The 13,016-nt window shown below is 33.2% G+C and overlaps 1 protein-coding gene across 1 annotated transcript; it reads right to left on the reverse strand.

Moving 5' to 3' along the window:
* Positions 1-5,828: 5,828 nt before the first annotated feature.
* LOC21394030 (triosephosphate isomerase, cytosolic) lies at positions 5,829-9,890 on the reverse strand. The gene is made up of 9 exons (XM_010112829.2): positions 9,741-9,890; positions 9,332-9,407; positions 8,867-8,990; positions 8,077-8,161; positions 7,784-7,916; positions 7,330-7,424; positions 6,873-6,951; positions 6,211-6,293; positions 5,829-6,089 (listed from the first exon to the last, which is right to left on the reverse strand). The coding sequence occupies exons 1-9, from the start codon at positions 9,777-9,779 to the stop codon at positions 6,039-6,041; spliced, it is 765 nt and encodes a 254-aa protein (XP_010111131.1). The 5' UTR covers positions 9,780-9,890; the 3' UTR covers positions 5,829-6,038.
* Positions 9,891-13,016: the final 3,126 nt, after the last annotated feature.

The following is a 13,016-nucleotide window of genomic DNA, read 5'->3' on the forward strand; positions in this document are numbered from 1 at the left end:
TAAATAATGATTTTTTTTTTCACTTTTAAAGTGCAAGTCATAAACTTGTGTGTCCAAAAATTGTTAACATCAGTTTTGTTAAAGCTCTCAGAATTCGAGTTTGCTACAGTAAAAAGCTCTCAGAAACAGTCACATCTAACTTTTTTGCTACAGTAAAAAGCTCTCACATAAAATCACATATCAACTCGAATTACAAACTCGAATCAGCGAAGTGAACGGGCGTTTAATAAGTATAAAAACGTCATTTTAGGTTTCAATAGTTGGCCTCATTCCTTAAATATATTTCGATCGAACCATATTTTTCCGATATAATTGATCAAGGGGCATTTTTTAATTTTCTATAAATTTGTGGCATTTACATAAAATATTATAGATAATAGAATATATCCTATAATTTAGACAAAACACGGGAGGCTCAGCGTAAAAATACAAAAAAATAAAAAGAATGGTAAAAGAGCTCTTTTTTGGGTTTGTGAACGTGAAGTTTATAGATTTGTGGACGTTGGATGTTGGCCTGTTGGGTTCTGGGAACGTTTCTTTTTTCTGTGTACATTCAAATATTACATTAAAAGTGACAAAAGTGAAATGGTTGACTCTTTGGTTTGGTTTCTTTATCTACAAGTTGGAGATTTTCCCAAGTCCCAACCAAACAAAAATAAAAAATAAAAAAATAATTTGTGGGGAGAGAAAGAGAGCAATCAAGCAACCGAGTTCAATCAAACAAAAAATTATTTAAATATTACATGGATAAGCTTCAATCAAACAAGTCAATGTCGTTTTCTCTCTCTCTCTCTCTCTCTTAATTCTCATATTATTAACAATTGGTCAAAGCTGGTTAATAATATTTAAATAAAGCAACCGAGTTCATCAAAGTTGACACTGAACTAACTTATTATTAACAATGTTATAATACCTAATAAAGGAAGTTAATAATATTATGATTAGTTCTTAAGAGTGTTGGGATGCTTGGCTGAGTGGTTGATCAAGTGGGCTTTCACATTTATCTACTGTGGACCCTACTTCACCGAACATCTTCTCATGACACGTAGGATGCTTGGCCAATACTCTTGTCAATTGGTCAAAGCTGGTTCATGTCTTCAGGATAGCAATTACCACACCAATTGTGTTTAAAAATGTGCTAATTGCAATTGGATACCGAAATGTACCTTTTTCTTTAGAAAAGGATAGCGAAATGTATGTTGTTTAATTTAATCCTTTTTCGCTTGGACAATGAGGGTCAAAAATATCTTGCTAATATGGTCAAAAGATTGAAATTTCATATGCCATTGCTTGTTCCAAATTCTTAGTTTATCACTTTGAAAACGTACTATAAAAAAAATGCCCGTGGCAAGATATTGTTTTAAACTATCAAGTTATATTAGAATCATTAGATTAATAAAAGTACGACCATTTAATGAAAATTGATGAAAATTTATCTCTCATAGTCAAATTTTTTCTATTTTGTCCTACTAAAGAATTCGAGCCATTTAGACATATAACATAATCTTATTTATGTTATTTCACTCGAAAATAAATAATTGTCATTCAATTAAAAACCATATATGAGCTACCACATTACACTTACAAGAAACCCAAACAAACGTAACAGCACCTGGAGCACAAGTTAAAAATTTAGGGCCGTTTGGTTGAAGGATCCGGATCACATAATCAGAGTCAAGTTCCCGAATCAGTGTTTGGATCCACCAAGTTCCCGAATCCATGTCCGGTTGATTTGAATCAGGGTCTGAGTCATGGGTCCTGATTCAGAAATCAACCCCCCCTTTAATTCAGCCCAACTGCAATCAGGGAACAGTACACAAACAGTGGACTGAGAGTAATGACTCTCATCACCTTCCACACGCAGAGCTCACTACTCTGCCGGAGAAGCTCCACTGTTCTTCACTCAAAAACGACGATCAACCCAAGAATTAACAAGTCCAGAAAGCACATAATTTGCAACGAAAAATGAATCAAAAACCTATTTCACAACATTCAGTTTGGGAGCTGAGAAAATTTTTCCCGAAAAATTGGAATTTCCCGAGAAAATTAGGTACAACATCTTTAATTCTCTCCGAGCTTCCCACACATATGCCACCAAACTTATGGACAGACCACACATCACCTTTTGGAAGCTTAACTACTTCAGGGGATGTTTCCACAGGAGTATCTGTAAATGACGCTAATATTTTGCTTCTTGATGTTTCTTTTCTTCCCTGTCGAGAAATAAAATCCAATCTGAAAATGGGAGAGCGGTGAAGAGAGTGAGGAAGCGGACGACATTGGGAGGCAGAGAAGAGCTTGTTGAGAGTGGCGTCGTGAGGCAGTAATGCGTTTGGAGAGAAAAGGTAGTGGTGAGAGTTTGAGATCACCGACGAGAACGACGCCATTAGAGACAAGAAGAAAAAGGAGAGAGAAAGTAGAGAGAGAGTGTGTGTTACCACAGGTTTAAGTTTCTGGATTTTTGTTTTATTTCTTTTTTTCCGGAGGGGTGGGGTTCTCTAACAAGTCTACTTCCTTTTTTTTATAATGGACTAAAAATAAAAATTTTCAAAAAAAAAAACCCTTTTAAAATACATTTGTAAATATGTAACATAATTTCATTCACATGTTGTGGGTGGAATATCAGAGAAGTTATGGGAGATAAAAATATATGCTTAGTTTGTTATATAATTTTATTCACATTTTTTTTATTTATTTCGTAATTAGCTTGTTATAATTTTGAGTTATAATTATTTGTATAATTTTTTTGTAGTACTTTATTTTTTTATTATATAACGAATTATATTTATTATATAATTTTTTAAATTACATTTATTTTGGTCATGATTCAAATTTAGAAAACAAGACAACCAAACATTAGTTCGAATCACATTTCAGATTAGAATCAGAATTATGCATATACACATCCAAACGAAGGTTCTAATCACTCTGAATTATAATTCAAATCATGAATCATGGATCTGAATCAAATGACTCAAATCACCCTGATTTCAATTCTTATACCAAACGAACCCTTAATCTTTAAGAATAAAGGCAAAATCATCCAATCTGGACACGAAGATCTAGCATGAAGAGCATTATAAAACACCTTTCAAAATAACTCCACTAGGTTTCGGAAGACCAAGCTCTCCAACCTGAAATGCCTCTTGACTATTCTGCTTAAATTTCTTGATTGCAGAAAAGCAAGATTCATCTTCTGAATTTAGTTTGAGCCGAGGACCATACATCTGCACAGCTCTCACATGAGGAGCAATAACCATAGAAGGTGATTCCTTATCACATTGTATCATGCCCCAACACTCGGTATGTTATTTTTATTTTTGCTCCAATGCACAATGTTATTTAAAATGTTAAATCTATTTTCTCTCATCATCATTAAGCTTTAAAAATTGTAAAAGTAAATTTTTATTTTCAAAATAATCAAAAAATGCAAAAATTGTAATGATTACATGGAAAAGTAAATATTTCAACAAATATCAATTAAATGCCATATTTTTCATATGCTATATTTGGTGGGAATTTATCACAAAGTATAGCATATGAGGAATTTAACTGAACAAATAGCATTGTATTAGAAAGTAATTTTTATATTCAAATGCTAAATTTACAATTGACACATCAATTATAACATTGTACTAAAAATGCTCTAAGACTAAACAATTACCTAAAATGGCATGAGTAATAGGTCTTCTCAAGACCATAGCAAACCATTTTGCCATGTACTTTCTCATTTGTATTTGATGGGCAGGTTTTTTTTTTTTTTTTTTTTTTTTTTTTAAAAAGGGGGGAAAAAGGTTTGGATTAGAGAGGGGACCAATATGATGATTTAAAATACAAGATACGGTCTCCGGTAAGAGTAGTGTTTGATGAAGTTGAAATCCAATGACCAATTGGTTGAATATGTACTACCCTAAACAAAACAAAAATATATATTAAAAAAAATGTGTATGTATATGCAATACGTCATCCAACAAACACTCTGTGATTTCGCATCTTTCAAAACCATACTTTAATTTTGATTTTGGAAAAGGCGTGAAAGCGAAATGCAGCTCTATGATGTATTTCAGTGTTGATTATAAAAATCCACATCGGTTGCTTCTGATTATTATTCCTTAGTCCAAGTCCTAATCACCTCACTGCTTATGCAATATATTTCTTATTCTATTTTATCATTACTTACGCATCCAAGAACGTAATCAATAAATGAGATTAACACACTAGTTTCTCTTTTATTCAGCCATTTTAGTTGCAAAATCTAAGGAAGGCTTAAAGGATGTCTAGTACTTGCTTCATTTTCCAAACTAATTTTTGTGTTGAATCTTCTCAAGCATGAATTTCTTGGGCTCAGTCCTCTCATGGATACGAACCTTCCTTTGGATAATTTAATTAATCTTTACCAGATTTAACTAATCTTTTTAAAGTATTTAGTCGAGTGGAGATATTCCTAACTAGCCAAAAAAGGGAGTCAAGTTCAGTTTTAGTTTTCAAGTTATAGTTCAAATTTTATTACAATGATTTTTAAAACGTTTCAAAACAAGTTCTCAATCTATTAAATTGCTTCGTATCAATCATTTTTTCTCATTCGGCTGTTAATATCTTGACAAAGAAAGGCATGCGCGATATATGTGCACCTTAGCAAGGATTAATTTTGCGATTTTATTAGTTATTAATAGCCATTTTTATATTTCTTTATTGTTTGTACTAACTTGTTAATTTAGATATGTGGTTTAATCATTTATCTTAGTAGTTGTTTTATTGTCCTTCCATGTGTGAGCTATAATAGCTACGTTACCAATTGTATAGAGACTTGAATCTTTTTGACAATTTAATACTAGAGTTGAGGTTTCTCTCTAATTCGGAGATTTTCCCTTTGTGAATTTTTTTTAGGTAGATTTGGACCTTGAGCCCTTTCTCTCGTCTGGGTTAGGTCAGTAAAACATATTATATTCATCCCGTTGCATCAGTGAGTATAAAAAAGAAAATCATGAACTCATTCTGAGACCAAAAAAAAAAAAAATTCTCCTTACCAAGACCAAAAATCACTATCTAACGTTGTAAAGTTGTTGGTTGGGCGCTGAATTTACTGGACGTCCAACGCACACTAGTCACACCACGTTTTGGAAGCATTGATGCAACGGCGAAGCTCCACTTGCACAAAGTCCACAAAAGATGGCCTTGCAAAGGGCCATTACAATAACAATTGATTGGCATAAGTTTGACAAACTTATAACTACTTGGTTTAATTATTCTTCTAGATTGTTGAAAGATTGAAATTCAATCTAGAAGGGCGTTGAAACCGAATTTTCTACCTACCCACACGCACGCATATACAAGTGGGGAGAAGGATTCGATTAGATTAAAAAAAAAAAAAAAAAAAAAAAAAAAAAAAAAAAAAAAAAAAAAAATATTATCAAAAAGAGGAGGGGAAGGGTGGGAGGGATTACAAAAACTCTAAAAAAGAAGTTTGAAGGAAAAAAAAAAAAAGAAAAATCTAATGTACTAATTAAGCTTCCTTTTGCACATTTGTAATTGTTTGCTTGTATTGATTGTGTATTCTACAGTTTATTTTTTGTAATTTACAGTATAGTTACTGATTGTTGTGCGTAAGAAAATGTACACAAGTGAATAACACAATTCCTAGTAAGAAAATTTATTTGGCCACCAAGTCTGAAAAGAGGTTGGTCATTATCATTATTGTGAAGTGGATGCGGATATCATTGACCATCAAATGGAAAAGGCCAGTCTTGTAATGTTACCGAATCGGCCCTAATATTACTCGTAAAATTGACACATCTGAAGAATTTTACTATAAAATAACTCACGACAAATGCAAGCACTGAAGCATATTACAAATGCCATCAAACAGATTTTATTAATACATTAAAATCCAAGTTCAGATCCGGGTGCTCTCCCAAATACGTCAAAAAAAACGTGTTATTCCTCCAAATATTAACTATAAAATTGTGCGGATAGATTATCTATCTCCAAAACAAAAGGTTAAAAAAATCACCGCCTAATCATTGCTCAGTTCCAACACTTCAGGCACTTTTCTTCACCTCAGCTGACTTAATAATGTCAATGAACTCCGGCTGCATAAAAGCACAAAATGAGTCCACACATGAGCATAACGAGCAGGCAAAGAAAAACAAAGAATAATAGAAAGACAACATGAGCAAGTGTACACAGGCGAGGCAACGCCGGTACAATTACCTTGAGAGAAGCCCCTCCGACCAAAAATCCATCAACATCAGGTTGCACTGCTAGTTCCTTGGAGTTTGCAGCATTGACAGATCCTGAAATTAGAAACGCGTTTGATGTCAAATAAGGCAAAGGAGACACAAAGAAACGGTCTAATTGCTTATAAACAATGTTTTTCAATATCATTCTGAGGGATATCAAATTTCCATTATGAAAAACCAAATGACAATTTTTTTTTTTTTTGGTACAAAAATAAGTGGTATTACAAGCAATAATTCCTTGAGATTTGACCAAGACATCTGAAGCACCTACTCCTACCCAGAGTATGCAACATACAACTTGACTTCGAAAACATGTTAGCTCATCTTGCCCTCCATCAGAAACAGATTTAAAGAATACTAACTAAGCCCAACTCAGGATTTTACCTTAAATGGGTCAAAGCCTGCTCTACTTGTTTAGCTAGTAATTTTTAACACATGGTGTCTTTGTAATATCAGATTATCAAATTTCATTTTCTCCACCACCACCCCATCAAAAAAATTGAATAAAAATATTGTTTCCCTGTGTTTAGCAGGAGAAAAAGAGAGAAAAAGAAACTCCTGATTGAGGCCACCCAAAAATTAAAAATGAAAAATAACACATAACATAGACAACTTTGGTGAGGGCTCATGTACCTCCATAGATAATCCTAGTGGTAGCAGCAACTTCAGGACTGGTGTTCTGGTGAAGCCATTTCCTTAATTCATCGTGTACCTGTTATATATCAAATTTCTAATGAAACACTGACATGGTAAAAAGAACCAAATAGAGGATAAATGCAATTTGACAAGGTAATTATGCCAAACACTAAAAGCAATAATTACGCAAGGGTATCAAAGTTCTAGCACAAAATAAACACCCTCAAATAGGGTTTGGTGAGAGGTTAGACAATTAACTGAGAAGAACATCCATCAACAGTGAGCTCACCACATGTACTGGCTAACAAAGAATATGCTTGAATTAAAGATGCATTGAGAAATGTCTCATGTTTATGCAGCAAATACAGCAAATAAATAACAATTTACCACACGTGGAATCTGACATAATCTCATAGTATGACTTCAATCAATAAGGTAAAGGTTTGTGACTTACTTCCTGAGCCTGAGCTGGAGTTGCAACCTTCCCAGTTCCAATAGCCCACACAGGCTCGTAAGCCAAAACAACATTGGTCCAGTCCGATACAAGTTCTGCCACATAATTTGAAACGACCAAAAAAAAAAAATCAATAAATCCCTGATTTGGCATTCAACAGAAACAACCCTATATACTAAATTAGGCGTACTTATAGTCGTACAAACATCCTTCAAAAACATGAACAAGTAAATTCCTCATAGCAAATATGAAATCTTAATTTGTAATTCCAAATCAATGATTAGGTTTCCAAACAAAGCTCCATTCTCTACAACTCACATTTCAGATCCAATTACTACCATATAATGTTTAAGAAATGGAGCAAGTTTAAAAGATATATGACTATCCAAAAACTTAGGAAGAGTCAAATAACTCATTGCGAATCGTCTCTTAACATACAATGCAAAAGATTCACCTGCAATTGCCTTGGTTTGAGCAGCAACAACCTCCACAGTTGTTCCTGCTTCCCGCTGTTCAAGAGTCTCACCAACACAAGCAATCACCTTCAAACCTTTAGAAAGTGCATATGCAACCTTATCCCCGACAAACTGAAAAAATAAAAAGCATAAAGAGAGTTGTTATATCTTTGAATTTGGATGACAACTTACGAAGCAATTTGAATGAAAAATTGTTCTGCATCATGATTCACACCTACTTAAAGTGCTACTTTCACAACACAAAAAGAGGAGGGAAAGTAATAAAGATTACCTCATTGGATTCACCCAAGATAAGTCTTCTTTCAGAGTGACCAATGATGACCCAAGGAATATCCAAATTGACAAGCATCTCTGCACTGCAATAGGCAAGACAACACTTAATGATCACACAAGGTAAACCCATAACAATTAGCACAAAACCAACCAAATATAAAATAATGAACAGGCAAAATATAAACCGAGCCTTTTCAGTAGAGTAATTTAATGCATATAAAAAGAGCTAAATGTACTTGCAAGTTGTAAATACTTGAGTATAACTGCTATAGATGTGTTTGTGAGAACATCAAGATATTTAGCTTTAAGTGAAGAAAACAAAAGAATGTATATGTTTGCATAAATGTCAAAGATGATAGATTTCAACACAACCATCTTAAAGACTATGCTTCATCTATTTATTCAAGTTGCATCAACATTCATTTCTCTACAAGTTCCAACGTCATTCCTTTTATTTTTTTTCTGGGTACAACTTCCATCCTCTACAAAAACCCTCAACAGATTCAAGGAAAGGATCAAGCTCAAACATTTTATTTTATAGCCCAGAAATCACCCAAACCACTTAGCAGGCTTGAGTTAGAATCTGTCCTACAATCATTGGGAAGCTTGATACTTGGTGATATTTTATTCACCAGGTAGACCTGCTCCCCTCAGAATTGAACCCCGACCATGTAGAGCAAACCACAGGCCTGACGGCTAGGCCAACCCTTTGGATTAAGAACCAAGTTTAGACATTTCATGTCAAGACCATAACGAAATAACTGTATGAGCAGTTGATATTAACTTACCTAATCTCCCCGGTGTAAGCACCACCTTTCTTAACCCAGCAGTTTTGTGCCGCAACATGAAAATCAGGCCTCAATAAACTTTTCACCAGGGGAAGAAACACAAATGGAGGGCTGACCACAACCTCTACAGACGAACAAGCACAATGAAGACTAAAAAGTTATCCACAAAATTTTTGTTCTGGAATATTTATTAGCTATTATAGCTAAAAGCCTAATCTGAATCCATTTTTATCTTTGCTAAACTTTTACCCGACAACCCACATTCAGAGTTATATTCATCAAAGACGTCTAAACTTTTTTTTTAAATGCGTTACTGAAACATCTGACTTAAACGCGACAAAAGCTAAGGTGATTCACAAATCTTACAATAACACATGTTCCAAACTACAAAAACCAAGACAACAATAACCACATGATAATAAATAAATAAATAAATCGCAAAAACAATTACAGAAAATTACTCACCAACAACATCTTGGGAAGGCACTTGACCCTCGTTGAGTGTGTTAACAATCTTCTTCACCTCCTCAGCGGTTCCATTCTACACGTAGATTTATTACTTTAGCCCACAAAATAAACAATATTTAAATCTAGCATTTTATTTTACCAATCAATTTTCAGTTTTTCACAAAACATGGATCATGTAACAGAAAATGCAGATCTAACGAGAGATCCACAGGATTATCCACCCTCAGATAGCCAAAAGCTCATAATAATTTTAAAAAAAATATATTAATCTATCGAATCTTTCATCTTTTTTCCCATTCGCAATTAAAAAAAAAAAAAAGAACAGAGCTTTAAAACAAATGATCGGATTTCGATTTCATCTAATTTCCTGCGTTTTCTCGGTAACCAAACACGAATCAGGACTTACGCATTTCCAGTTACCGCCGACGAAGAACTTCCTTCCCATCCTTCTCGTTAGTATCGAAATCGCAGCGCGAGAGAGAGACAGAGAGAGTTTGTGTTGTGTGGCTGTTTTGGTTTTAGGCTTTTAGCTTTGTTTTTCGATAGGTTTAAGAGTGGAAAGGATAGTGATTTATTATGTAATTCTTTTTCAGACAGAAAAAAAAAATAAAAACAAAAATAATTTTTGTGGATTCTCCTTCTTGCCGTCCGATTTTTATCATCTAATTTACCGTTATAGGCCTATAATTTGGAATATTCCTGGAGCATCGAACAGCATCATGGGTAGTGGGCAGGGGTAATTTTGTCCATTTAAACTGGTATTTTGGAGGCCCACTGTTTTTGTAGTCATTGATTTTGGGCCGAAAAACCCACGGATTCTTCCCCGCGTCACAACCTGTCGTTAAGTCTCTTTGCACTAGAAAAATAATCATTTTAAGATACCAAATTTTTTAATACTAAAAATTTTTCATTAAATTTCGGTAGCCCAAAGTATTAAGGTTTTTGTTACTAAATTTGGTAGCAAAAATAACACAATTCGCTACTAAATATAATTTAGTAACAAATAACATGGTGAGAAATAAAATTTGATTCCCGCCAATAATTTTTTGCTACCAAAATAATATTTGGTAACAAAAGTGTAAGATTCTGCCACTAAAATTTGGTAATAACATATTACTTTTTTGCTACCAAACTTGTTTTGGTAACAAAATGTTGGCGGGAAGCAAAATTTTTTCTCGCCCAAGGTATTTGTACCGAATTATTTTTGGTAGCAAAACAAATAACATTTGCTACTAAGTGTTGGAAGTAAAATATAACTATTTCCCACCAAAATTTGGTAGTGAAAAATCAAGGCCGTGTTTGAAATTGATCTCATTTTTGTTTTTTACGTTTTTCGAGAAAAAATGAAAACGTTTTCAAAACGGCGTTTGACGCAATGAAGACAATAAACGGAAATGAAAATAATTTTTTAGTTTAGTGTAAAATGAGAGAAGAATGAAAAACGACTGTTAGTCATTTTTCATTTCTTGTTTTCATTTTCTCCTCTCTCGAGCAAAGAGATAGAAAGAGAGACATTAATGAGTTTTTTTACATTGAAAATAATCTCTTGATAAAACTACCAAACGAATTTTTAAAAATGATTTCTGTCCGAGATTAAAAACATTTTCATTTTTAGTTTCATACAAAAAAACAAAATCATTTTGGAACGAGTTCCAAACGCGCCCCAAGTTTTTGCTACCGAAAAATATAATTTTTTGCTACCAAATTTTGGTAGCAGAAAATAAAATTTTGGTACCAAATTCATATTTTGGTTACAAAAAGATGTTTTTTGCTACCAAAACTTGTGTTTAGTAGCAAATCATATAAAAACTTTAAAATTTATATTTTGTGCTCGTATTATTTTTTTTCAGTTTTCTATGAATATGTCCTATATTAAGTTTTAACAATCATCCTAGTATATTTTTTATAACAATTATTTAATAATTTAGTTATTTTGTGTAGGTGCAACAAGAGACATGTTCATGTGTACACATATATGATCTTGTTAATTAAGTATATGTTCCACATAAAGTAGTATATAATCTCGTCATTTGATTGATTTTTAACTTTGAATAATGTATTTCAATTTCAAAACTACATTTTTTGTTGTAATGTTATTAGAACAATAATTATAAAATAATTTTTGTCATTAAAATGTTATTTTTTTGAATTTTTAATATACATATTTCTGGTACCAAATTCATATTTAGTAGCAAAAAATATGCTTTCAGCTACCAAAACAATGTTTGGTAACAAAAAACATAAGTTTCTTGTACTATATTTTGGTAGCAGAAAACATGATTCTGGTACCAAATTCTTATTTTGGTGACAAAAAGCGTTTTTTGCTACCAAAAGTTGTGTTTGGTAGCAAATCATATAAAAACTTTAATACTTACATTTTGTGCATGTATTGTTTTTTTTATTTTCCATAAATATGTCCTATATTAAGTTTTAACAATCATCATAGTATATTTTGTATAACAAGTGTTTAATAATTTAGTTGTTTTGTGTATGTGTAACAAGAGACATGATCATGTTATATATATATATATATATATATATGATCTTATTAATTAAGTATATGTTCGACATAGAGTATTATATAATCTTGATATTTTATTACTTTTTAACATAGAATAATGTATTTCAATTTTAAAACTATATTTTTATGATAATATTACTAGAACAATGAACCTAAAATAATTTTTATCATCAAAATGTATTTTTTTTTATTTTTAATATGTCTTTCTACTACTAAATTAAAATTTAGTGGCAAAAAATATACTTTCAGTTACTAAAATATTGTTTGGTAACAAACAACGTAAATATTTGCTACCAAATACTTGGTAACAAAAAAAACAAAATTTTTGTGGGAAAAACCTTTTAATATGCCCTCCTTAAAAATTCAAAACACACCCACCACCTGTTCTCTTTCTCCCGCTTTTCTCTTCTTCTTCTTCTTCCTCTTTCGATCTGCAACGATCCATGGAGCTCCTTATTGGAGTTTCACTCGGCCGGCATCGGAGATCCACCCGCCATTGGGGTCAAACCCAAGATAGGTGAACAGGTGTTCGCGGTGGTGGCTAGGTTGAGATGAGGAGAGAGAACAGGTGCCTGCCGGTAGCTGTGACGTCGAGGCTAGGCTCGCTGGCGAGAGAGAGGAGAGAGAGGATGGGCTAGGTTAGATCGGCGAAGAGGCGAAGAGAGTAGTGAGTTTCTAGGACATGTCGAAGAAAAGGGGCAGACGTGGTTCGCGACGAGGTTTATCACGCGGGGGTAGTGAGGAAGCGTGCTCGCCGGTGGGTGCAACGTCGAGGCTGTTGGTATCCGAATCGAATTCGGATGCGGAAGCGTGAGGGTAGCAAATTGTGTATAACAAAAATTTTCAAACAAACTTTGAAATACTCGATAGATTATATTAATTTATGCACGAATAAATTAATCACATTAATTCATTTATTAAGAACTCAATTACGAATAATACCTGGCGGCCGATTAGAATAATAACTTAAGTTCTTTGACCTCGAATAATCATTGCTCTAAAGCCTTGTGTTTAGAAAACCAATGTCTTCCACGTCAATTCCTAGAATCTACGAGTGTGGGCACACCTGAGACAAAACGGGTTAGAATAAACACTCAAATTTCCACAAGCACCAATGCATGCACGATGTGGATTTTTTTTTTTTTTGAGAAAACAAATTTT

The sequence above is a fragment of the Morus notabilis genome, unplaced genomic scaffold (genome assembly GCF_000414095.1).
Source record: "Morus notabilis unplaced genomic scaffold, ASM41409v2 Scaffold152, whole genome shotgun sequence".
NCBI classification, from domain to species: Eukaryota; Viridiplantae; Streptophyta; class Magnoliopsida; order Rosales; family Moraceae; genus Morus; species Morus notabilis.